At 49.7% G+C, this 24,439-nt stretch overlaps 1 protein-coding gene across 1 annotated transcript in view; it reads right to left on the bottom strand.

The window, feature by feature from the left end:
• The window catches only part of RRP12 (ribosomal RNA processing 12 homolog), a 28,118-nt gene extending 16,870 nt beyond the window's left edge, over positions 1–11,248 (bottom strand). Inside the window, exons 1-12 of the mRNA XM_045784967.2 lie at positions 11,018–11,248; positions 10,238–10,467; positions 8,303–8,386; positions 6,760–6,836; positions 6,155–6,260; positions 5,834–5,950; positions 4,571–4,709; positions 4,335–4,462; positions 3,346–3,444; positions 2,610–2,701; positions 407–518; positions 82–179 (exon numbers count right to left, since the gene is read on the bottom strand). Of these exons, the coding sequence (XP_045640923.2) occupies positions 82–179; positions 407–518; positions 2,610–2,701; positions 3,346–3,444; positions 4,335–4,462; positions 4,571–4,709; positions 5,834–5,950; positions 6,155–6,260; positions 6,760–6,836; positions 8,303–8,386; positions 10,238–10,467; positions 11,018–11,156 (1,421 nt within the window). The 5' untranslated portion in view covers positions 11,157–11,248. The remainder of the gene's footprint in view (positions 1–81; positions 180–406; positions 519–2,609; positions 2,702–3,345; positions 3,445–4,334; positions 4,463–4,570; positions 4,710–5,833; positions 5,951–6,154; positions 6,261–6,759; positions 6,837–8,302; positions 8,387–10,237; positions 10,468–11,017) is intronic.
• Positions 11,249–24,439: the final 13,191 nt, after the last annotated feature.

Raw genomic sequence — 24,439 nt, 5'->3', positions numbered from 1 at the left:
ACAAGTGGAACACATGTCATTACAAGGAACTTTCTAGAATGTACAATTTATTCCCTCCTAACATGGATGTTATGTTCTTACCTGAACATCTTGGAGACATACTGGGCAGGACCGGAGGCTGAAGAGGTCACAAAGCCAATGCTGGCCATGTGGGGAGCGACACATTCCTTCAGGATCTCCTACAAAAAGAGGCCACAGCTGTCTGGGCCTAAGGCAGCCTCCCAGCACCACTCAGCCCTCCTAGCAAAAGTGACTGCTTTTGGACACTTCTAGGAAGCTGATCCCCACCCTGAGAACCTCCTCCCCAGATACAGCTGGAGGTCTAGGGCGAGCTCCAGAAGAGACAGGGCAGCCAGTAGAACCCTCTGTACTCTCTGCTTCCCCCCCAAAGTCGGGGCTGGGCTACCTGAAGGCTCTGAGTGGCAGCTGTCACCACCTGCGAGTGCGGGGAGAGGAGGCAGGTGGTTGCAGTTCCAAAGAAGCGAGGGAGGTGGCCCAGCCCCAGGTCCCGCTGCAGTCTGTGAAGACAAGACTTCTGTGGGACCTGGTCCTGGGCCTTGGGGACCCACATGGCCCAGGTCCAACGACAGTCACTGATCTGCAGGGTTCTACAAGGCCCTTCTAGTGGGCAATTTTAAAAAGTGCTATCATGCGGGGCGCCTGGGTGGCACAGTGGTTAAGCATCTGCCTTCGGCTCAGGGCGTGATCCCGGCGTGATGGGATCGAGCCCCACATCAGGCTCCTCCACTATGAGCCTGCTTCTTCCTCTCCCACTCCCCCTGCTTGTGTTCCCTCTCTCGCTGGCTGTCTCTATCTCTGTCAAATAAATAAATAAAATCTTTAAAAAAAAAAGTGCTATCATGCAAGTTAATAGCCACATGTGGTAAAAAAATTCAAGCACGTCTTCAGAATACAAAATAAAGACTACACTTTCTTTATCATAACATTTTTCTCCCAGACTGACCTTCAGATGTACTTTCAGGAGGAAAATCAAGGTTAAGTTTCTCAAATACTCTTCCAGAAGGTGCTACACACGTACAAATGTAGAAAGTAATGTATGCTAACGTCTATGTAACACTTTTCATATGCCAAGCACTGATATAACATGCATTCATTCATTTACATCTTGTGACAACTGAGATTAAGTCCTATGACTTAATTTAAGTGGGGAACCTGAGGCCCAGAAAAGTAACTTGCCCAAGGCCACGTTGCGAGTGGGAGGGCGGAGTCAGGATTCACACCCTGGTAGTCTCACTCCAGAGTACAGAGTACGCAGAGTCACACCATCCACGTCCTTCTCAATACGTGCTGGGGGTCTCTCTGTGTCAGGAGGTACCCCTCTACTTCAGTAACTCCTAACGGCTGCATGGTACCTCACTGTATACTGACGAGTCCTCTCCTCAGACACATTTAGGTTGTGTTTGGTTTCCAGGTTTTTTTTGCTGTTACCTATAGCATTACAACAAACAGCGTGGGACGTATACCGTGGCACAACTGTGGGAGGCTTGCCGGCAGGATTAATCCTGAGAAGCGGAGGCGGCGCCTGGGTGGCTCAGTCAGTTGAGTGTCTGACCTCAGCTCAGGTCATGATCTCAGGGTCCTGGGATGGAGTCCGGCTCCACGCTCAGCAGGGAGTCTGCTTCTCCCTCTCCCTCTGCCCCCTCCCCCACTCTCTCTCAAATAAATAAAATCTTAAAAAAAAAAAAAAATCCTGAGAAGTGGAGAATAAGGTTATTTTGCCATTTTCTGGCACCTCCAGGTAAAAGGTGGATGGTGCAGGAAAAGGAAGTGGGCCGGGCAGACCTGGGCTGGAGACCTGCCTTTGCTTCTTAGCAGCGGCATGACCAGGTACCTCACGGTGCCTCCGTTTCTGGCTCATGACAAAGGCTAGGACCTTCCTCCTGGGGTGGCTATGATGAGTGAGGTGAACCATGATAGAATGCACTCAGCACGGGGCTGGAGAGAGCAGGCCTACAGGAGCCCTTCAGCAGACGGGAGGGCCATCACAGCATGGTGGGGCCCCAGAGCCCTCAGAAACCCTCATTCCAGGCACAGCGCAAGTTACCAACTGATACACGTATTTTCTTCTCAGCCTTATTCTGGAAAAGTGGAATTATCAAGTGGCTACTATGAAATGGCGAAGCTCACATGTGAGTGTTCTCACAGACACAGAGCAGACACTGGGTTTGCAGGACTGTAACCCCAAAGGAGGGAACTGTTAACCCAGGTGGGGAGAGGGGTGAAGCCACAGAAAAGTGCATGAGATCATCTGAGAAGGAAGCCAACCATACAGGATTCAGTCAGGGGGTGACAAGAATCAGAATGGAACTCGGGCCCCACCCCCCGGGCCCCAGTGTGGTATGCTTAGCCCACCTTGCTGCTCCTTACAGCTCACTGGTAACTGCTCTGGCAGGAAAGCACTAGCCCTGGCTGACACAGGCCACGCTATCCTGCCCTGTGCCTCAGAACCAGAGCTGGCCTACAGCACACTTGACAAGGAGATACTGCCACCCATCTCCAGCTTCCGGCTCGCGTCCCTCCCATCTGCACCGCAGAGCTGGTGGTCTGGCTACAGCCCTGGGCCTGGGGCACCCCTCCACCACACCTACCTGACCAGGTTGATGTGGGCTTTCTCCATGACCTTAAGCCAGGCCAGCAGGGGTTGTAAGTCATTCTCACTGGGAACGTAGTCATATAAGGCCTAGAGGTGGGACAGGGAATAAGCAGGGCACTGAGCAAGTGCCTCGCTGAGGCCTAACGACAGTGACCCCTTCCCATCTCCAAACACCAGCATGTCCCAGTGACAGGCCTGCACATGTGGCCCTGGAACTCACAGGCCCCTTGGTCTTCCCAGGTCCTGTCTTTCCTATTTCATGAAACCCTTCCAATTCTGCTCCTATGGGGTCAAAGTCTCTAGAAGCAATTGAGTAAAACTTGGGTCACACAACCCTTTGGATCTCACAAAAGCCACAGAGCCTTTCTCTGGAAAAATGTACACGGGCACACATATGCACATTTTGCAAACAATCTGGGGGATGTTTATGCCCCCTTTCCCCAAATCCATCCAGGGATCCCTAAATTTGAGAGCCTCTGCTCAAGGTATGGGTTATACCATGAGACCATGCTGAAACAGTTTATTAAGTTAACTAAGTGAAGAGTCAGAGCCCCCATCTCCTGTGGACACTGATGTGGCTTTGGTGGCTCCTAGCTCCTAGCTGCCTGCTTCCTGTCTACTTGTGTACTAGCCTCCTCCACTGGGTCAGTCCAGTCAGCCCACTCAAGCTCACTCTCTACGTAGGCCCCCTGCACCCCAGCACTGCCATCCCCTCCACCATCAGGCCTCACCGTGATGATCTGGGCATTGAGCTCCGCTGACAGGGTGCCCAGGCTGGGCTTGGCGTGGAAGAGGCTGTGGAAGGCCTGCATGGCACAGGCTGTCACCAACTGGAGAGGACATGTAGGCTTAGTGGGGGGCCGCAGAGCCCATGGCTGCCCTGGGCTCCTCAACCTCCGACTCCAGCCGGTGGGCTGGGGAGAGACCCAGGCCCCTGACCTCAAGCAAGCCCCCCCACACCTGGACACTCAGAGGACTGTCACTTTGAAGGCTTGGCAGCTACTAAAAAATTTTTAAATGATTTAAACAAAGATAATAGAAACATGAACCAGATGTTTTTAAAAGAATGCACTATAAAAGCAGGCTGTAAGTGGTGGGCAGGCTAGAACTATGGCTGTATTTTCACAGGTTTTTATCTACGTTTGTTTATCCAAAAAAAAAAAAAAAAAAAAACGTCTGAAAGGATACACAGCAAATTGTTCTGAACGGGTTTTTCCTTCTAAACGATGATCATGTTATTTATATAATAGATATTTTAAAATACGCACGCGAACAAACACTACAAGAGGATATACAAAGATTAACAGAACTGTGCTAGCATGACAGAAATGCAGGGGGGGGATCACTTTATGTATTAAAGTTGCTGTTCCGATTTGTTAGTAAATAAGCAAAAAAAAAAAAAAAAAAAAAAAAAGAAAGAAAGAAAAAAAGAAAACAAACCTATGACAGAGCTCGAGCAGGGAGGGCAGCCCCCTTCCCCGACCTGATCCCCAAGGCCAGCTCCCAAAGGGACCACGACCCTGAAGATAGCCTGGTCTATCTGACGCCAAGGATGGCCGGCGTCCTTGGTCATAAGCAAGAGCAGGGCTGGGGTGGGGAGACCCCAGGCCCTGCTTCTGGCCAGACCAGTACATTCCCAAGCATCAGCACCATGGGGCCTGGGGTCTCAAGTTCAGCCCGCCACCCCAGCATGCTCCTCTAGCTCCTGGGTTGAGCTCACCACGTGGCTCAAGGTCATGACCCTGAGGAGAGTCTCGCTGCAGCTCTTCACCAGGCCTTCCGGGAAGCAGGGAAGCACGTCCTTCAGCAGCGTCAGCATGTGCAGTGTGGTGGTGGCCTCCTTGGAGCCTGGCAGACAAGAGGGAGCTGAGCCTCCAGCCCACCCTCTGCAGTGAGCCCCATCCTCCCAGGCTGGCCTCGGCCCCCATCTGCCCTGCTGGCGACCTGGCTCCCCACCTCCAGCCTTCTCAATCTCCTGGATGCAGAACTTGGCGGTGGAAACAGCAGCAGGATGATGGGCAGGCGCTTTTTCACCAAACATGAACTCACTGCCCTTGAGGACCGAGCACACTCCATGCTGGGCAGCTTTCCGGATCTGAGGGGCGAGGAGAGGGGGCCGGGCCCGGGTCAGCACGTGCCCGGCAGCACTGACGGCACGCCTCCCCCACGGCCGATGCCGTACCCAGGCCTGCCTGTGTGCAGACTCCTGAGCTGGGCAGTGAGACAAAGCTCGGCTCCGACCCCTGCTCTCCCGCTAGCTCCCCAAACGGCCTTGAGCAGGCCAATCACTTCGTCTCCGAGCTACGGCGTCCTCCTCTTTACTCCAGGGGTCGGGTCAGTCACCCGCAATACCAAGTGTCACTGAGCCAGGCACTGTTCTCGGGGCTGGCAGTCTGGCAGTGACCAGAGCAAACAATTCATACTCTGCTTGGCAGGCAGAAAACAAACACATGTACACCAGAAGGTAAAAGTGCTTTGCAGACAGTCCAGCAAGGGTTATTACTTTTTACACAGTAGTCAGGCAAGTGTCACTCCAGTGAAGTGACACTGCAGTAGAGACCTGACGAAAGTGCAGGAAAGGCCTTGTGAATACACAGGGAAGGAGGCAGTTCCCCCACCTGGGGAAGTGTGCTGAGCACGCTGAACGGCTGTGGACTGCTGCTGCTGTGTGCTATTACGTGCTCCCTGCCCTACATTTCAGGAGGAAATGGGGTGGCTGACCACCATTTGCGGAGCGCCTGCTCTAAGCCAGGAACGGTGCCAGCCTGTGAGGGACACTGGAGTCGCCCCACACCCGGGCAGCGAGGCTGGTACTACTAGCCCTACTTTCCCGCTAGGAAAGCGAGGCTTGGAGAGCTTAAGTAACTTGCCCAAGGTCATAGCACAAGCAGTGAATGCAGTATCCAACTGCGGTCTGAGAGACTCCGAAGCCCCACTCTGCCCCTTCCTGCCACTGCAGCTAAACTTGTCACCGACCAATGAGGCAGCAGGGACTCAGGAGGGCCTGACCGTGAACACCCCTTCTGCAAGATGAGGAGCTGCCTCTCACCTTCTAGGACTAAGCAAATAAGGCGTCAGAGGCAAGAAGTAAACCTCGGGGCAAGAGCCCAGCCCTCAGGGCAACCTCCCCTACTCCCCTTACTCAGACACGCCAGCCCCAGCCCACTTACTAGAATGGCTGCCCCCCCCGCCCTTACTCTGGGGGCCCAGCAGCCTCACCTTGGGCTTCGGGTGCACCGTGAAGCTCAGCAGCCCATGGTACACCTGCAGGGTCATGGGATAGCTCCAGGCCTCCAGGTCCTGCTTCCGCAGAAGGGTGGCCAGACAGGAGAGGACCTTGAAGAGAGAGGCAGAGTCTCTCAGCTTCACCTGCTTCAGCCAGGTGGGAAAAGAGCCCAGGTTCTCACCAATTCCAGAAAATCACACAGGGATCCATCTGAGGTCCATAGTGCCTATACCCCTCCCAGAGAGGAGCCAAGCTCTGGCCAAACCCGCGGGGCTCTGGAAGATGGCAGCGGGGAAACAGACCCAGACACTCACCCATCGGAGGGCAGAGGTGGAGCCACTGTTGGTCTGGGCCGACATGATGTCCATGAAGGCTTTGGAGGTATCAGAAAACTTCTTAATGAGCACTGGACTGGGCACGCTGTTGGGGGGGAGAAGAGAGACGCTCAGAACCCCGAGGGGCTTTCTGGAGCAGCTGGAGCAGGCCCAGCCCTGGTCTGAAGGAGGAAGCGAGACAGAGGGAGGCAGTGCTGGCCCAGTCACTCAGCAAGCGAGCGAGAGTCAGGACAGGAGCCCACCCTTCCTGGCACACTTCAATGTGCTTTCCGTGGCCCCTGGGCTCTGCGTCTCCTCCCTTCTCCACTACCCGTTCCCCACTACCCTGAGATGGACCCTCACTAGCTCAGCTCAGTCCTCTCCGACCTCGCCCCACCTGCAGGCCTCCAGGTACCCTCTGCCAACAGCCCAGCCCTCCTGCCCCACTCACCGCAGCAGGGCCGCCCCTTCCCAGGCCCCAGCTCTCACACTCTGTACGACATCCCAAGCCACCCCGGGAGCCTCGTGTTGAAGAACGCCATCTGAAACTTAACAGTTCCCTTCTCCCCAAGAGACTCTGGGTTCAGACCAGGGGCAGGACTCACCGCTTCAGGACAAGGTTCAGCAGGTAAGCGACAGCAGCCAGCGACTCGGGGGACTCCACTGCCTCCACTGTTGTCATCTGAGGGCCAGACCGCAGGGGGTGAATGGGAAGTGTGTCAGCTGGGCAGACGAGGTGCTGGGGCCACCATGTGCCCAGCAGGATGGTGGTGACCAAAAACACTGGCGTCAGAGGTTCAAATCCTGGCTCTGCCACAGTCTGACTTTGGGCTAGCAACTGAACCTTTCTGGGATTCAGCTTCCTCACTTATAAAACAGAAATAATAAGTTGTAGGTTTCACCAAATTCATATGTGTCAATCACCACACTGCCTGGCACGTAATAAAGACCACGTATTCCTGTCTAACTTACTTCACTATTCTACACAGGGGTTGGAAGGCTTTTTCTGTAAAGGGCCAGATAATAAATATTTTAGGCTCTGCAGGCCATATATGGTCTCGGTTGCATATTCTTTTGTGTGTGTTTGAACAATCCTTTAAAAATGTAAAAACCAGGGATGCCTAGGTGGCTCAGTCGGTTAAGCAGATGCCTTTGGCTCAGGTCATGATCCCAGGGACGTGGGATCGAGTCCCACATCGGGCTCCCTGGGCATCGGGGAGCCTGCTTCTCCCTCTGCCTGCTGCTCCCCCTACTAGCATGGTCGCACGCTCACGTGCTCTCTCTGACAAATAAATAAATAAATAAAATCTTTTTTTAAAAAAATGTAAAAACCATTCTTAGCTCTCAGGCTGTACAAAAACAGGCCATGGATCAGATTATTCCCATGTGCCGCAGTCTGCCAACGCCTGTGCCAGAGTAGCGGTTCTCAAACTTTTACACCCTTAGAATTTGTTGAAGATTCTCCAAAGAGGTTTGTTTACATAGTTGATATCTACTGATACTTAACACCTTAAAAACTAAAACTGATAAATTTTTAAAATAGAAGCATATGAAAGCATGATTAGCTGTTGAAATAATGTCATCAGATATGAGGTAACTTCTGGAAAACTCCATGGTACATTCATGAGAGAATGAGAGTGAAAAGGCAAATGATGGTCTAGTATTATTATGAAAATAATTTTGATAGCCCACGAACCCCAGAAAAGGGTCTCAGGACCACCCCTCCCCCCAACGCCCCCCCAGCCTCACTTTGCCAACCATTTTTCTAGAGGATCCCCTGGGCCTAACTCAGCTCCACGGATCAGGGAAAAAAACAACAGCAATAACCAGAGTAGTGGATTTTTGTTCCGTAAGGATAGTGCAGCAAATGCCACCAGCCTTTACCAAGTCGCCACCTGAGAATGAATGAAGCACTCTTTTTTTTTTTTTTTTTAAAGTAATCTCTACATCCAATATGGGGCTTGAACTCATAGCCCAAGATATCAAGAGTTGTATGCTTTTCCAACTGAGCCAGCCAGGCGCCCCTGAAGCACTTTCACCTATCCAAGGATGTCCTGCTCTATCTCCTCACGCCAGGGGCAGGTCTTCTGCCTCCAGCTGGAATAGCCCGCTGTTCTGGACACCCACTCCCAAGTCACACCTACTCACCAGCGCAGCGAAGTACTCAGTCTCTGTCTCCTTCCCTCCCTGGGAGCGAATCACCTCGGTGACGGCAGCCAGAACGGCACAGATCTGCATGTAAGGGAGAAGGCACCGCTGGCATCTATTTTAGATCGAATCCTGTCCCTGGGCTGGCCTCTTTTCCTTACTCCCTCACAAACTATTCTCCTGACACAGCCTAGAGACGGACAAGAGGAACTACATTCAAACCCAGGCGTACACACCATTAAGGCCCAGCAAATAGGCAGACAAGTTTGCGCAAACTCCGCCTCTAAGTCTCTGTGCCTTATACGAACACCTGCACAAAACTGTGTGCTCACATGTATGCTCACTGCAGCAACAAACTGGAACACAGCAGCCAGCAACAGAGGACTGATAAAGTACTATTACTACATAATAAGGAATGACTGACTGGAATACTATAGGACTATTGAAAAGAATGAGGAACAATGCTATATTCGTTTAGAACCACTGTTCAGTGGGGCAAAAACTGCAGGATATTTCATATAAAACATAATCTGTAGGCCTAAATAAAAAAATATACCAAAAAGCCTAGAACAGTAACGTTCATAAGAGGCTACTGAGCACCCGGAACATAGCTGGTGTGACTGAAGAACTGAATCTTTCATTTGTAAATTTTAAATTTAAAAATGAATACTTGAGGGGCGCCTGGGTGGCTCAGTCGGTTCAATGTCTGCCTTCTGCTCAGGTCATGATCCCGGGGTCCTGGGATGGAGCCCCGAGTGGGGAGCCCGCTTCTCCCTCTGCCCCTCCCCCTCTTTTGTGCATAAGCACACATGCACTTTCTCAAATAAACAAAATCTTTTAAAAAAAATGAATACTAGATCTAGTTATTGGAAAACACAGATTTGTTAAAAGATTTTATTTATTTGAGAGAGGGAGAGAGCACTTGCATGCATGCCAGTGGGGGGGGAGGGGCAGAGGGAGAGAGAGAATCCCAAGCAGACACACCCCCCCCCCCCCGCCCCCAGCCAAACAGAGCCCAACTCAGGGCTCGATCCCACTACCCTAGATCATGACCTGAGCCGAAATCAAGAGTTGGATGCTTAACTGCCTGAGCCACCCAAGCGCCCCAAAAACGCAGATTTAGAACAGCTTGGAAATACGAACCTACTTCTGCAATTATAAATTTCATGACCAAATCAAGTACTTTCAAAGAAGAGTTAGCATTCAAATAGAGATGTAAATGCAAATCATCTCACTTTATATTGATTATAGATTGAAATCACAATACTTAAATACATAAGTTTATTATTAAGATTAATTTCATTTGCTTTTTACTTTTTTTAAACATGGCTACTAAAACTTTACAATTACTTATGTGGCTTGCACCACATGTTGGACAGTGCTGGGCTAGTAGACACACGATGAGCCATCAACAGTAACTGCCACGAAGGAGTTAAGCTGGGAGAACAACTTTCACGTTTTATTCTACTCACATCACTTTGGTACCACTTATAATTTTGACATTTTTCATTTAAACAATGAATGTAAATATGTATAATTTAAATGCATTAACTAAAAAACAAATAAAATCTGGTTCTTGTTAAAGACATTTTCTATCCGTTGTTATTCAGCACTAATTTACTCAACAAATGTGTCTTGAAAATATTCTATGTAAAAAGTCCTGCATTAGGTACAGTTGACGAGATAAGTATTTGGAAAATATTTCTAACCCGAAGGACTTTACACTTGAGTAGGGAAGATGTCGTTAGAAAAAAGCAGAAAGTGGAACCCGCCTCAGGAGAGCTAGTGACTAGGGAACACAAGGGGTGGGAGAGATGACACAATATCCAAAAATACTAGCCGTCCTGTCAGCAGTGAGCCAGCACTGGGAGAAAATAAAAAGCCTGAGTCTGGCTCCTCCTCCCCATCCCAGGTCCTCTTGACCCTACCCCCTACCTCCTTGTGGGCAGCGGAGTTGGACTCCCAGAAGCGTTGCACTTTGCTGAAGGTGACATTTGTGCAGTCCGAGAGGCCGCTCAGGAAGGTGCCCGAGGACTTCTCCGTGAGAGCTGGGGCCACCTCTTCTTCCATGGCCGTCTCAGGGGCTTCGCTTTTGCCCAAACGCAGGGACCCGGACTGAAGCTCATTATGCAACTTCACCGCATCAACTGTCAGGTCACTTTTTCCTGAAAACCCAAGGCACAGGTGAGGCCCTCACTTCTACCCGAACCTCCTTAGGCCAGGATCCACCAAACGACAAAAACTAGCAGAGTCCAGGCCCGCAGCTCGACAGGCTGAATTCTGAACAGGGGCTGCCTCATAGGCCCACCATACGCCTAGAACTTAGCAAACCGGGCAGGGAACCCGCCAGGTAAGTTTCTGCTTCCGGGTCCCGACAGATTAAGTGCAGGTGGGAGCCGGCGCGGGGGCTGCACGCAGGGGCTTGGGAAATAAATGCGGGTGAAACCACTTTGTAAAGACTCCCCCAAAGTTAATTATAGCCAAGTCCCAATTTTGACACCCGTGGTACCCAAGGCTAGTCATTTCCCTACTGTGGACTGAATTCCCCCATCTGTCAAATGGGAAGGGGGGGGGTCTTTACAGCAGGCTCCACATGCGACGTTCTAGAAGAAACGTCCAACGCCTGGGCCCCGGAGCCTCCAGAGAGGCCGAGACCACCAGACCCAGGCCCACCAGAACCCCGCCGCCAGCTCGTCGGAATCTCGACCCCGCTACCTGAGGGCCTGCTGAAGAAGCGGCTGCGGGCGGCCTGGCGGTGGCGGCAGATGGCAGGGTTGCTGTCGCTACTATGGCCTTTCTTCCAGCGTTTCAACTTGGCCGAGACACCGGAGGGTAATTTCCCTGAGCGACCCATGTCGACAAAGTCGGGAGAGAGCTTAAAGCACCGGCTCTCAGGGACCGGGAAACACGCGCACAACCCACGTGGATAAGTACCCTGCTTCACTTCCTCTTTCTCTGACGTAACTTCCGGATTCTCGTCCGTTTCTATGGCAAAATAGTCAACATCCGGTTTTACATTTCCTCCAGGTTCAGGATCCCGAGCAGCTCAGAGGAGATGGGTTGCTAGGGAGTCCCTAGGGCTTATCTTCCAGGGCATCGGTTCTTGGCCGCAGGAGTGAGCATTATAAAACTAGAATTACTTTGCAGGTTAAAAAACAATCAAACGTATATTTATATTATTGTTTAAGATCTAATTTCGAAAGTAAAGCTTGGAAACAAATTTATCTGGAGGAGTCAAAACCTGGTCTGACCTGAAAGAGTGAAAATCAGTTTGTCCCAAAACGAGAAAAAGCAGCCAGTGATGCTCTAAACACGCTTAGTTATTTTCATTTAGTAGTGGGGATACCCAGTTACTAAACCACCCTCCCTCATGGCAGCACTCTGTCCCTCTCACTAATCTCTTCTAATCCCACATCAGAACCAGCAACCAATCCTGAACTGATTTCCACTTCGACCCTCCCCAAAATCGTTTAGCTGAAACCAAAAACTTAAAAAGATACTTTCCTCCCTGTCTTGGGGTGCAGCATTCCAAGATTCCTCCAGAATTCCCTCGATTTTGTCAAACTATGGATGGATCCTGGTGAGTAGTTTTGTTTTGTTTTGTAGACTCCACACCCAACATGGGCCTTGAACTCACAATCCTTAGATTAAAAGTCACATGCCCTTCCATCATGTGAAGACACAGCAAGAGGGAGCTGGCTATGAACCAAGAAGTGGGCCCTCACCCAAACCATGCTGGCACCCTGATCCTGGACTTCCAGCCTCCAGAACTATGAGAAATAAGTTTCTGTTGTTTACAAACTGCTAAGCCTATGTTATTTTGGCGTAGCAGCGTGAACAGACCAAAGACACCCTTTGTTCTTAAATATCCTTTTGCAAAGATGATTCTCACAGCTGGGTGCAGCTGATCTCTGTGGAGCTTGTGAAAAACATAGATCCACCATATAAATTCCATGAAGACAGGAATTTTGCCTTTGTCACTTCCATTCCCAGGACCTGGAAGAGTGCCTGGCAAAGAGTATAGGCACTCAACAAATTACTGTTGAATGAATGAATGAGTATATGTATGTTGTGGAGGAAAGAAGAGGGACTAAAACAGGGGCACAACTTATAAAAATTCAAGGATAAATGTAAATATCAATAACTGTAACTAGTCTTTACTTAGCCAAACTGAGATGGTCCTTGACTCCACAGATAGAAACACAAAGCTCAAAACATACATGTCTGAGGGAGTTCAGAAGTACGAAAAAATGAATTTTGGTCCGAAAACCAAAGAGCTAGAGATGGGGAGTAAAGGGAAGGCTGGGATAAAATTCATGCACCTGTAGTGTTGGTGCTAGAAGCAGTCACCTGAGGGGTCATCCAGATCACAGGTCACATGCCAGTCAAGGTCAATACTTTACTGGTCTGTAGTAAAAGACGTACAATCTAGTGGTGCTGATATTCAAATGCCTTTTCTTTTGCAAAGCAATAGTGAGACTAAATGGAAGGATCCCTCCCCCAAAAAAACACTATTAGTTGCCAAAATAAGGAGTTGGCAACCTTTTGTTAGGTCCCCTTTTATTTTTTATTTATTTATTTATTTATTTTAAAGAGAGGAGGAGGGGCAGAGGGAAGGGGAGAGAGAGAATCTTGAGCAGGCTCCATGCCCAGGCAGAACCTAACATGGGGCTTGATCTCACACCCCTGAGATCATGACCTGAACCAAAAATCAAGAGTTGGATGCTTAACCAACTGAGCCACCCAGAGGCCCCAGGTCTTCTCCTTTTAAAAGCAAGTTTACTAATGTGTAAAATTAAACATATCTGTAAGCCAATTTTTCCATTGGAATATCTGAACCAACTCTTCATTTTGCCAAGTCCAGAAAGATGAAGTGATTTGCACAAGTTTCCACAGCATGTTAGTTTATTCAATGAGACACAGAAAGAAGTAACCATAAAGGAAAAGATTGATAAACTGGAATACACTAAATGTAAGAAATTCTGCTCACAAAAAGACACCATAAGGAACACTAAGAGGCAAGCCAGAATGTAAGAAGATATTTGTAGTACGTAAAACTAACAAAGTATGGCAGCATATATAAAGAAATCCTGCAGCGGCACCTGAGTGGCTCAGTTAAGCATCTGCCTTTGGCTCAGGTCATGATCTCAGGGTCCTGGGATCGAGCCCCATGTCGGGTTCTCTGCTTGGTGGGGAACCTGCTTCTCCCTCTCCCTCTGCCTGCCACCCCCCTACTTGTGCTCTCTCTCTTTGTCAAATAAATAAATAAAATCTTTAAAGAAAAGAAAAGAAATCCTACAAATCAATAAGAACAGGGCAAACAATCCAATAAGAATGGGCAAGAGACATGAACAGACACTTCACAAAAGTGGATATCCAAATGGCCAATTAACAAATGGAAAGATGCTCAAGCTCATTAATCAACAGAGAAATGCAAATTGAAACCACAATGAACTGCTACTACAAACCCACCAGAATGGCTAAGACTAGCAATAGTAAGTGTTGGTGAAGATGTGGAGCCACTGGCCACATATGCACTGGAGGCAGTATTGACCGATGCACCCACGTTTGTGTGGTAGTGTCTAGTCAAACTTAATAGATGCCTTCTCTATAATCCAGCAATTCACTTATGAGTATATACTCAACAGAGAGCTATACTTACATGCATAAAAGACATATATGATAATGTTCATAATAGCCGAATCCTGGAAATGACCCAAATGTCCATCAACAGCAGAATGGATAAACAAATTATAGACTATTGATATAATGAAATAACATAGTATTCAACGGTGTACAGTAATGAGAACAAGCAGACTACTGCTACATGCAACAGCACCTATGATCGAAGTTGAGCGAAAGACTCCAGACACCAAAAAAAGAACATTTTGCATGATCCTACATAGCAGTTCAAAACCAGGCTTTGCTATTCAGTATTAGAAGTCAGGATAGCAGTTACCATGCTGGTAGTAACTGAGAGTGGGCACAAGGCATGCTGTAATATTCTAATTTTGTATCAAAAGGGAGTTTACATGGATTCTTCACTGTGTGATAATTCATTAGCTGTGCGCTTATAATTTGTGTGCTCTTGTGTATATATGTTACTCTTCATTGATTTACTAAAAATAGAAAGCGCTCCTGGCACGCAGAGCAGAGAGAGCACAAAGACTGTTACTGTGAGAAGGGGTCACCGCAGAGAAGATAACTCAGTGCTGACTCTGGGCCCTGTACCTCTAGCCTTGAGAGTCAAGACACCACGTGCCGGCAGAGCCCACTCCTGGGTCACAGGCTGAGATCTGGGCCGTAAGGCTGAGGAAAGGGAAGTGGCGGCCTGAGGTGGAAGAGGAAGCCGAGTTTGGAAACTGTTGTAAGCAACCTGGTGCTCAGAGGTCTAGATGTGGGAACAGTCACTGAGAGAAGACCTAGAAAGTGTTGGTTAGAATCTGGACATACTGGGGCGCCTGGGTGGCTCAGCCGTTAGGCGTCTGTCTTCGGCTCAGGGCGTGATCCCAGGGTTCTGGGATCGAGCCCCGCATTGGGCTCCCTGCTCCACTGGGAGCCTGCTTCTTCCTCTCCCACTCTCCCTGCTTATGTTCCCTCTCTCGCTGGCTGTCTCTCTCTCTCTGTCAAATAAATAAATTTAAAAAAAAAAGAATCTGGACCTACTTTACCGCATGACACTGGGCAGGGATGTAGCCTCTCTGAGTGTCCGTTTGTTTCATATTCTATAAAGTGGAGATAATAATACTGAACCCATTGGGCTACCCTGAGGATTCAATATGAAAGTGTGTGTGTAATGTCAAAATACCTACAACTCCAAAAATGTTAGCGGTACCTTGTGAAGGGTGTGGTGGCGCACCATTGCCACCAGAGGGAGCTCTGCAAACAGTCAGCTAAAGCTGAAACCCTTGGAGAGAGGCCGCAGCATCTGCAGAGCAGGCGGGGATTTTGCAAACCAGCTGGGGAGATGAATAGGCCCTGGCTGGTGGCAGCCTTCCCATCCTCTTCCAGGACAGCAGACACCTGCCGGCCTCCAGACTGAGTCAGCTAAATCACAGCCTAGTATAGCCTCTGGATGAACCACGTGTTTGGGAGTGAGCTGGCCCTCCACCCGGAAGCATTGCTCAGAGCCTCCTCCAGGAGATGGTGTCGGGAGAGAAGGGACACAGCATCCAGATGGCTTGAGCATACTTTCTCCCACTCTGCACAACTAGGTTCACTTTTCTGGTGAAGGACCTACTTTGCTGCCCCTGAATTCCAGCATCGTCTTCCACCCAGAGGAATTAGCCTTCTCTATGATAATCCATACAGTTTATGGCTAATAAGGACCACTCACATTTGTAGGATGGGTCCTATAGTTAGACCTTCTGGGTTAGAATCCAAGTACTACCACTTGCTGTCTGGCCTTCAGCAAGTCACCTTACTCTCTAGGCCTGTTTTCCTCAGCTGTAAAATGGGGTAAGAATGCCTACCCATATAGTTTATGAGAACTAAATAAGGTAATAACTGTAAAGTGCTTAGTACACTTAGTGAGAAGGCAATCAATGTGAGCTAATTATTATTATTCAAAAAGCTCGTGGGGCGCCTGGCTGGCTCAGTCGGTAGAGCATGCGACTCTTGATCTTGAGGTTGTGAGTTGAGTATACCCATGTTGAGTATAGAGATTACTTTAAAAAAAAATGAAATCTTAAAAAAAAAGCTCTTCTTGAGTTCCAAAACACCTTCTAACTTATTATCTAACTGAGGAGGACAGAGCGGTGTCCTCATTTCACAGATGGGGAAATGTGATTCCAAGGGCTTCCGTGACACCCCCAAGGTCACTCAGTTGGTCAATGGGCAAAAGCCAAGAGATCCAACCCTTTACCCTAGGAGCTCCCTCTGCAACCACTGCTCTCAAAATTGTCTGTGAAGCTCTCATGGAGGGAACAGGGCTGCTGCACCCGAAGCAATGAGCCCAAGGCCAACAGGAAGGCCATTTTTACATCAGTGGGGCTGTTATCTGTTATGACACTGGGCAGGAGGAAAGGGAAGTTGAGGCTTAGCCTCTTGCCCCACACAAAAAGGAAGCAGATGGTCTGGGTGTTTAACTTAGAGCTCAAATTCTGGGTGAGGGAGACGGGCTTTGCCGCCCTGGGCAGCCCATCACGACCCAGGTGGTGGAGTTAACAGCTGCTCGGGGTTACCGCTGTCCTCGCTGCTGGGGCTGTGTCAAAGCCCGGGCTAGGGACTCAGGCAAGCCCACGTTTGGAGCCACGTCCCAGCAGTGACTGGGGGCAGGTGGCTGAACTTCGTGAGCTGCAGTTTGCTCACCTGAAAATGGGGCTGCCGTTCTGAGGCTAAAACAAGCTCATGCGCGCAGAGCATTCAGCCCCATGCCTGGCACGTCACTGTCCCAGAGGCTGTGTGTCCCTCAGCCTCTGGGGCACTAACATTCCATCTGGCTGAAGAAGAGCTTTTAAAAAGAAGAGCTTGCTTCCTAGACTAAGTCTAGGGGGGATGAGCAGATGGCCTGGTATACTGAAGAGGGCCCCAAACTGTGAAGAGGATTGAAATCTGAGCATGACAGATGTACTCTTACTCAAAGAGGGGACTACCCCCAAAGCGGAGTCCACCCTTGTTTGTCACCTGACAGGTGTCCATGACAGGCAGAAGGGAGCATGGGGGAGCAGAGACCATGTGATCTCCACTCTAACCTGGCGTCCTGATGCCCCCAAATTCACTCTTACTGCAAAATTAGGCATTTCCCCACCTACTACTTCCAACCCCCCATTCCCGTCAGGGCCTCTGTATCAGGAATGACTTGTATACGGCTGCTCTAACAGAGACCTCAAGGTAGTGGCTTAAACACACAGGGTTAATTCTTCACATTCAGCAGTCAGGAGGTAGGTGGACAAATCCAGGCTAATATGGTGGCTCCATAGAGTCCTCAGGGTCCTAGACTTTCTCTCTTTTTCTGCTCTACCCTCCATGGTATGGGACTTCCATCCTCAGTGTCACCTCATGCTCCAAAGATGGGCTGCAGGAGCTCCAACCATCACATTCACAGTCCAGGCTGAGGCCCAGACTCACTAAGATGGAAGCAAGCAAGAGCCAAGAGGGGCACTCCCAGCCAAGCCAGCTCCCTTTAAGCCAGGTCTGCTCACATCCGATTGGCTAGAATTCAGTAATTTGGCCAAACTTAACTGCAGAAGGGCTAAGAACTAGAGCCTTTAGTCGGGCACATTGCAGCCACCCTCCCACCCCGTGGGAGTTCTATTGCCAAGGTGGAAGGGAAGAACTGATATGGGGTAGGCGATGAGCAGCCTCTGAATCGCAGTTAGGTGTTGAGAGGGCTGGTTCTGATCAGTTTAACTCAGTTACATACCCAAGAGTTATTTCTTGAGCACTAATTATATGCAAGACCCAGTGCTAAGCAAGCACATGGAGGTACGTAAAGATGCGTGAAGGCTCTCATTCTGCTTTTAGGAGACCTACAGGTTAGGGGCGCCGGGGTGGCTCAGTTGGTTGAGCGTCCAACTCTTGGTTTTTGCTCGGGTCATGGTCTCGGGGTCATGGAATGGCCCCAGGTCAGGCTCCGTGCTCTTCAGGGAGTCTGCTTGGGATTCTTTCCCTCTCCCTCTGCCCCTTCTCCACTGCTGCCCACCCCCCACCCCGGGGTGTGTGTGTGTGTGTGTGCGTGTGTGCGTGTGTGCATGCGTATGTGCGCCCTCTCTCTCTCTCTCTAGAAATAAATAAATATAAATAAATCTTAAAAACAACAACAACAACAACAAAAAGAAACCTACAGGTTACTGGTGCTAAGACAAGCACAAAACCTTTCAGTCTTCTCATTTGCACATTGAAGATGTGTCTAATTCTCCCCAGGACTTCAGAACTTGAAAGCTCGAAGCATAATTCACAGAACTGCATTTTGCTTCCCTGCCACCTCCTTAAAAAAAAAAAAAAAGATTTTATTTATTTGAGAAAGAGAAAGAGCAGAGCGAGAGAGCAAGAGAGGACGAGTGGAGGCGAGAGGCAGAGGGAGAAGACAAGCAGACTCCCCACTGAGCAGGGAGCCCGATGCGGGGTTTGGTCCCAGGACCCTGAGATCATAACCTGAGCCAAAGGCAGATGCTTAATAGTTTGATCCACCCTGGCGCGCCTCCCTGCCTCCTCCTTGACTGGTGGACCCCCTGAGGACAGGGACCATGCCTTCATGCCATCAGAGCCTTCCTCAATGTCTGCACATAGTAGGTGTGCAATACTTCTATTTGTCAAATGAATACATGACATGCGCAGAGCTCAGCCGGAGGCACAGGAGAGGTTCAGGACGGCTGTCAGAGGGCTGTCTTTGATGAGTAGGTGACTTTCCAAAAGTGAAACTGGCAAACTAGATTGGAAGCAGATCCTGAAAGACCTGAGGGTCAGAATAAAGAGTCTGGATTTTAATAGGGAGTTTTCACACATTCCAATCTGGGAAAATGACTTAAGGGGTTTGTACTTCAGGAGTATTTGTCCTCCATTTATTCAACCGATACACATTACTGCTGAGTATGTCGGGCGTTGTGGGGAGAGGAGGAGAGGGAGATAACACTTAGCTCTGCGTCAGGGACTCTTCACGGTAGTAACAACGACACCACCGTTGATTGGCGCTCCCAGAGCTGGGCGCTGGGCCAGGCGTCTCGCCTGCGCCCTCCCGCCACGTCCTCACAACCACACTGTGCAGTCAGGGCTATTATTTTTTTGAAACTGTATTATTACTTTTTTATTGTTAAGGAATCCATTTCTGTGCCTGTCGTGAAGCCCAGGCTGGGTTAACGGTGACGAGTCTGGAGGTAATGACGCCGCATTCCGGGCTTTGTGGATATAGCCACTGTCTTCTCCCTCTACCTCAACCGAGAACCCAGACCCATGAGGCCTCCATCCCTGCTCCCCTATTCCTGAAAGGTGCCAAGTAGGTGCTATTGTTATCCACACTTTACAGCCGGGAAAACCGGAGCTGGGAAAAGTCGAGTAACTTGCTTAAGTTCTCAACAGCATAAAGTGGTAGAGTTGGAACTGTAACTTACTTTGTCCGCAGGTCCTGTCCTTCCTAACGACTGGCTACAAAGAGACGAAGGATGAACGGCTGGTTACTCGCTCTCCCGTGCAGCACCCACAGGCTGGTTGAAAAGGCAGAAAAGGGAGCCGGGGGTGACGAGCAGGGCAATCATCCAGCTACGCCCAGGGGCTGTGGGAGGCCCCAGCCTGGCAGGGAGCGGTGGTGCCTAGGAAGAGAGTCAGGGACAACTTTGGGGTAAGGGGACCGTCTTTGTCTGTTTGGGCTGCTTATAAACAACAGAAATTTGTTCTTCACAGTTCTGGAGGCTGGGCGTAGGCAGATTCAGTGTCAGGTGGGGTCACTTCCTGATTCACAGACTGCTGTCTTCTTGCTGTGTCCTTGTATGGCAGAAGGTGCCAGGGAGCTCTGTGGGGTCTCTTTTATAAGGGCACCAATCCCATTCATGAGGGCTCTACCCTCATGACCTCATCACCTCCCGTAAGCCCCGCCTTGCAATACCATCACACTGGGGGTTGGGATTTGGGGAGGAGGGACATAAGCATTCAGTCCATTGCCGTGAGGTTGGAGCTGAATCTTGTCGGGTGAGTCAGGGTTGACCAGAAAAGTGGTGGTGGAGGTACAGGCCAAGCCAAGGGAACAGCGACTGTAAAGGCGCAGGGCCAGCAGAGCATGAGATGTTTGCTCGAGGGTCAGGCAGGACCGGAGTCACGGACATCAGGTAGACTCCTGCACCAGTTCAGACAAGAAACGATGAGGTCTGACACCAAGGCTGCGGCAGTGGGGTAAAGAGGAGGTGACAGATTGGAAAATGTATTTAGTAGGTAGCACTCATCGGCTGACCAGTTATGAGGGGTGAGCAGGGTTGTTGTGTATGGTTGTGCAAACTGTGGACTGCTTCATTTCCCAGCTGAGGGATTTGAAATCCAGTCTTCATTGGGCCTTGTCTAGAAGAGTTGACCTTTTTCTAATTCACCAACAACACTGCAGCAATGGCCCTAGAAGAGAGGAGAAGTTACTCCCAGGAAGGGGATATTCCAGAATATGAGTGTGTCTAGGGAAGAGACCCCCCCCCATTTATAGAACAAAAAGGTAAATCTATTACTTACAGAGAGCAGAGCAATGCCTCTAGGGTGCAATCTCTTTGAGGGGAGCAAGTGTCTTCTATAAGGTGCTGGGAGGTGTGAAGGTCAGTGACAGACAAACTTGGAGGAGGCAGAGTTTAGGGATTGGTTGGCGATGCAGAGTGTGGCTGTTGCTGATTGGCTGGCTTACAGAAGTGTGGCCACTGAGGCAAACTGTCATTGTTCAGTAAAAGAGAGATGAGCTGTCATTGATTAAATGGTTTAAAACCCTTTGTGGTGGTTCCTTGTTGCCATGGAAACAGGACAAACTTCGGAAAATGAGAACTTTTTTTTTCCTCAAGTGAAGGCTAACTCAAACCATTCACCCTCCCAAGGGCATTTCACTTTACCAGTGACTGTGTTTGCACAAGGGGATAGATCTCCAGAGAATTTAGAGGCTGTCTGGGGTGAGGCCACTGCCTGTTCCAGGCTGTGGTAGGAAGGTCTGGTGTCTGTCACCTCCCTCCAGTGTCCTGGGGCTGAGTGTTTCACCAGATGGGGATCAGGGAGAAAAATTAGTTGCATAGCCAGGAAGGCCCTGGCCTGGGGTGGCCTATGAAGACAGAAATGGGATCCAGACACCTGACTTCCAGTCACCTGTCTGGAAGGAGATGTGAGGTGCCTGGAGAGAGTTTGGGGCCTGAGGCTAGACCTCCACGTTTTTGTCCCTGTTGCCACCAAGACCTCGCCTTCATCCCTCCTTCACATCTCTCAGTTGGTTCCGCAGGAACCACTCATGCTGGCCCAACCACACCCTGAGGAACACCCCGGGAGCCACCTGAGGAGATGGGGAGCTGCGGCAGGACTGGCAGGAGAAGAGGACTGCTGCTTCCTGCAGCTCAGCAGCCCGTCAGTGCTCCCAAGCTCTCCCCGCTCCCCCCTCCCTGCTCTCAGCAATGCGATAGCTCTTCGTGGCTAGGCTCTCACAGATTATTTTTATTTTTTTTAAAGATTTTATTTATTTTTTTGACAGAGAGAGAGACAGCCAGTGAGAGAGGGAACACAGGCAGAGGGAGTGGGAAAGGAAGAAGCAGGCTCATAGCGGAGGAGCCTGATGTGGGGCTCGATCCCAGGACTCTGAGATCACGCCCTGAGCCGAAGGCAGACGCTTAACCGACTGAGCCACCCAGGTGCCCCACCTCACAGATTATTTTAAGCAGCTTTATTGAGATATAATTCACATACCATCTACTTCACCCATTTAAATTGCACAATTTAATGTTTTGAGTTCACTTCACGGTTATGTGTAACCATCACCACAGCCAAGTTTAGAACGTTTCATCACCTCACAGAGAAATTGCGTGTCCTGTACGTAGCAGCCCCCAACCCGCCCGCACTAGGCAAGCCCGAATCTTTCAGTCTCCATAGGTTTACCTCTTCTGGACATTTCATAGAAATGGAATCATATATTATGTCACCTTTTGTGTCTGACTACTTAGTGTACTGTTTTCAAGGTTTATCCGGGCAGCACGTATCAGCGTTTCATTCCTGTTTATGGCTGAATATTCCATGGTCTGGATCTACTGCATATTGTTTATCCATTCATCAGCTGATGGACATGCGGCTTGTTTCCACATTTTGGCTTTTGTGAATGACGCTTTTTTTTTTTTTAAGATTTTATTTATTTATATGCCAGAGAGAGAAAGAGAGAGCACAAGCAGGGGGAGCAGCAGGCTCCCCACTGAGCAGAGAGCCTGACACGGAGCTTGATCCCAGGACCCTGGGATCGTGCCCTGAGCCAAAGGCAGATGCTTAACCAACTGAGCCACCCAGGCGCCCGTGAATAATGCTTTTATAAACATTTGTATACGAGTCTTTGTGTGAATATTTGCTTTTATTTCTCTTGAGTATACGCCTTGGAATGAATTTGCTGCATCATAGGGTAACTCCATGTTTATCCATTTGAGAAACTCACGTGGGTTTCTGATTATTGTTCTTTCTTGTCCACATTTCTTAGACTGGACAGCCCTGAGCTGGCTCCTGTTGGCACCTCCAGGAAACAGGCATTTCCTCCACTGTGCTCAGGTATGTGACAGCCACCAGCTGCCCTGCTCTACCCCCAGCAAAATCCTTAGCAGGCATATTGGAAACCTGGTTGACCACCCGGCTATTGGCTGACAGGCCCCTTTGATAACTTTCCTCAGTCAGTCAGTAAGTAGTCACTAAGTGCGGACATAAAAACATTTCTGACAGATTTATTTATTTTATTTTATTTTATTTTAAGATTTTATTTATTTATTCGACAGAGATAGAGACAGCCAGCGAGAGAGGGAACACAAGCAGGGGGAGTGGGAGAGGAAGAAGCAGGCTCATAGCGGAGGAGCCTGATGTGGGGCTCGATCCCATGACGCCGGGATCACGCCCTGAGCCGAAGGCAGACGCTTAACCGCTGTGCCACCCAGGTGCCCCCTGACAGATTTATTGAATGTACGTGCACGACCATGAGAATACATCCCCCAGATCTCATACAGCTGGTTGACCCATGGCCCCAGCTGTGTCACTCTGAAATCCCTCACAGCATTCAGACAGAGGCCACGCTGCCCACAGGGCATCCAGCCCTGACTTAGTATCCCTGTGACAAGGATGCGAAGGCAAGGCCTGCTCTGAAGAGTGATTTGGGCTCGAGGATTCCTCCATGGTCTTCCTGAATTTCCTCAGAAACATACCGCAGTCCAGATGCTTCCACCTACCCAACCTTCCTTTCCTCCTTCCTTCACTTGGGTCACACCTACCCTGTCAGCCTGTCACCTCCCCATTTCCTGTCTCAGGCATTTCCTCTAATGCGTTTTATGCAAATCCTTTCTGGGCAACTGCTTCTCAGAGATCCCGTACTAACTCAGACCACTAATCTCTCAGTCCTTCACTAAACTTAATATGAACTATTCCCAAATAACAAAGTGTCTGCCTGTTTTGTACTTAGAATTTCATCCAAAGAAATAGAGTAGGAAAACAGTTCTATGTGAAGAAAAATAGAAGGGTCAAAAAGTTTGCTTATTGCCCTTGCTTTGAGCCATTTTATCATCGTAGTTACGACACTGCCTAAAGGCAGAGGGCACCCCCCCACCCCGCCCCTGTGGCTGGAAGTTTCAGTTTAGAGACCAGAAGTTTCCAGAATCCAGAGAGAAGGGCTTGTACTATTGCTGGGCCAGACACTCAAGTCTGAGGCTGGGTTTCGAGGACAGAGAAGGAAGGGTGTTGTCAGGGCAGCTGTAGGAAGCCACAAGTCCAAAGTAGCGCTGTCCTCTCTCTTTTCCAGCCACACTTATTCCTGCTGTTTGTCCTCAGATGGCGACTGCAGAGGGCTGGAGTGGGACTTTCGGGCCTCCTTGAAGCGCTCTTCCTTTCTTACAAGCCCAGAGTCCTGAGGCATTAGCTACGATCACCTGGGCTCACTCTCTCTCTCAGACAGAAATCCTGTCTTCCTCAGACAGCAGCTGAGCTGGGACATCTGAACAGCAGGCCATGAATTCACAAGATGTTCCACAAGTAAGGACCTGGGGTGTCCTGCCAGGGATCCCTGTGGGCCAGACAGCACCTGCCCTTCCTTCAACCCTGCAGAGAACAAGTTTGCCTCACTTCGATTCTAAAGCGGGTGCTTCACTGAATGTTCGGTGCCTGATAACGGAGTTATGCTTCCGTGGAAAAAATAAATGGGGAGGGAAGGCTGAGGGAGGCCTTTATTGTTTTAATGAACAGTGGAGGGTAATAGGGCTGTGCCCACTGATTAACCTTATCTGAGTTTTTGTAACAGCTTAACCAAGAGCTGGTTGGTTGAAAGCTGTTACAGTCCTGAGATTTTCCCTAGGCCTGGGGAATTAAAGCACTGTGCTGGAAGAAAAGCTACCTGCCCTAAGAGTTTGGGGTTTTGAGGCTGGCTGGAGGCCTCAGGTGGAGATGAGGACTTGTTATTAATGACTGCTCCTGGCCCAGGAGATGACAGCTGAGAAGTCTGGAGCACAGATCCCCACCCCCACC

The sequence above is a fragment of the Ursus americanus genome, chromosome 6 (assembly GCF_024610735.1).
Source record: "Ursus americanus isolate L20-20 chromosome 6, mUrsAme1.1.p, whole genome shotgun sequence".
In the NCBI taxonomy this organism is placed as follows: domain Eukaryota; kingdom Metazoa; phylum Chordata; class Mammalia; order Carnivora; family Ursidae; genus Ursus; species Ursus americanus.
The sequence above is the reverse complement of the archived record's forward strand: the minus strand, read 5'-3'. Positions and strand labels throughout refer to the sequence as shown.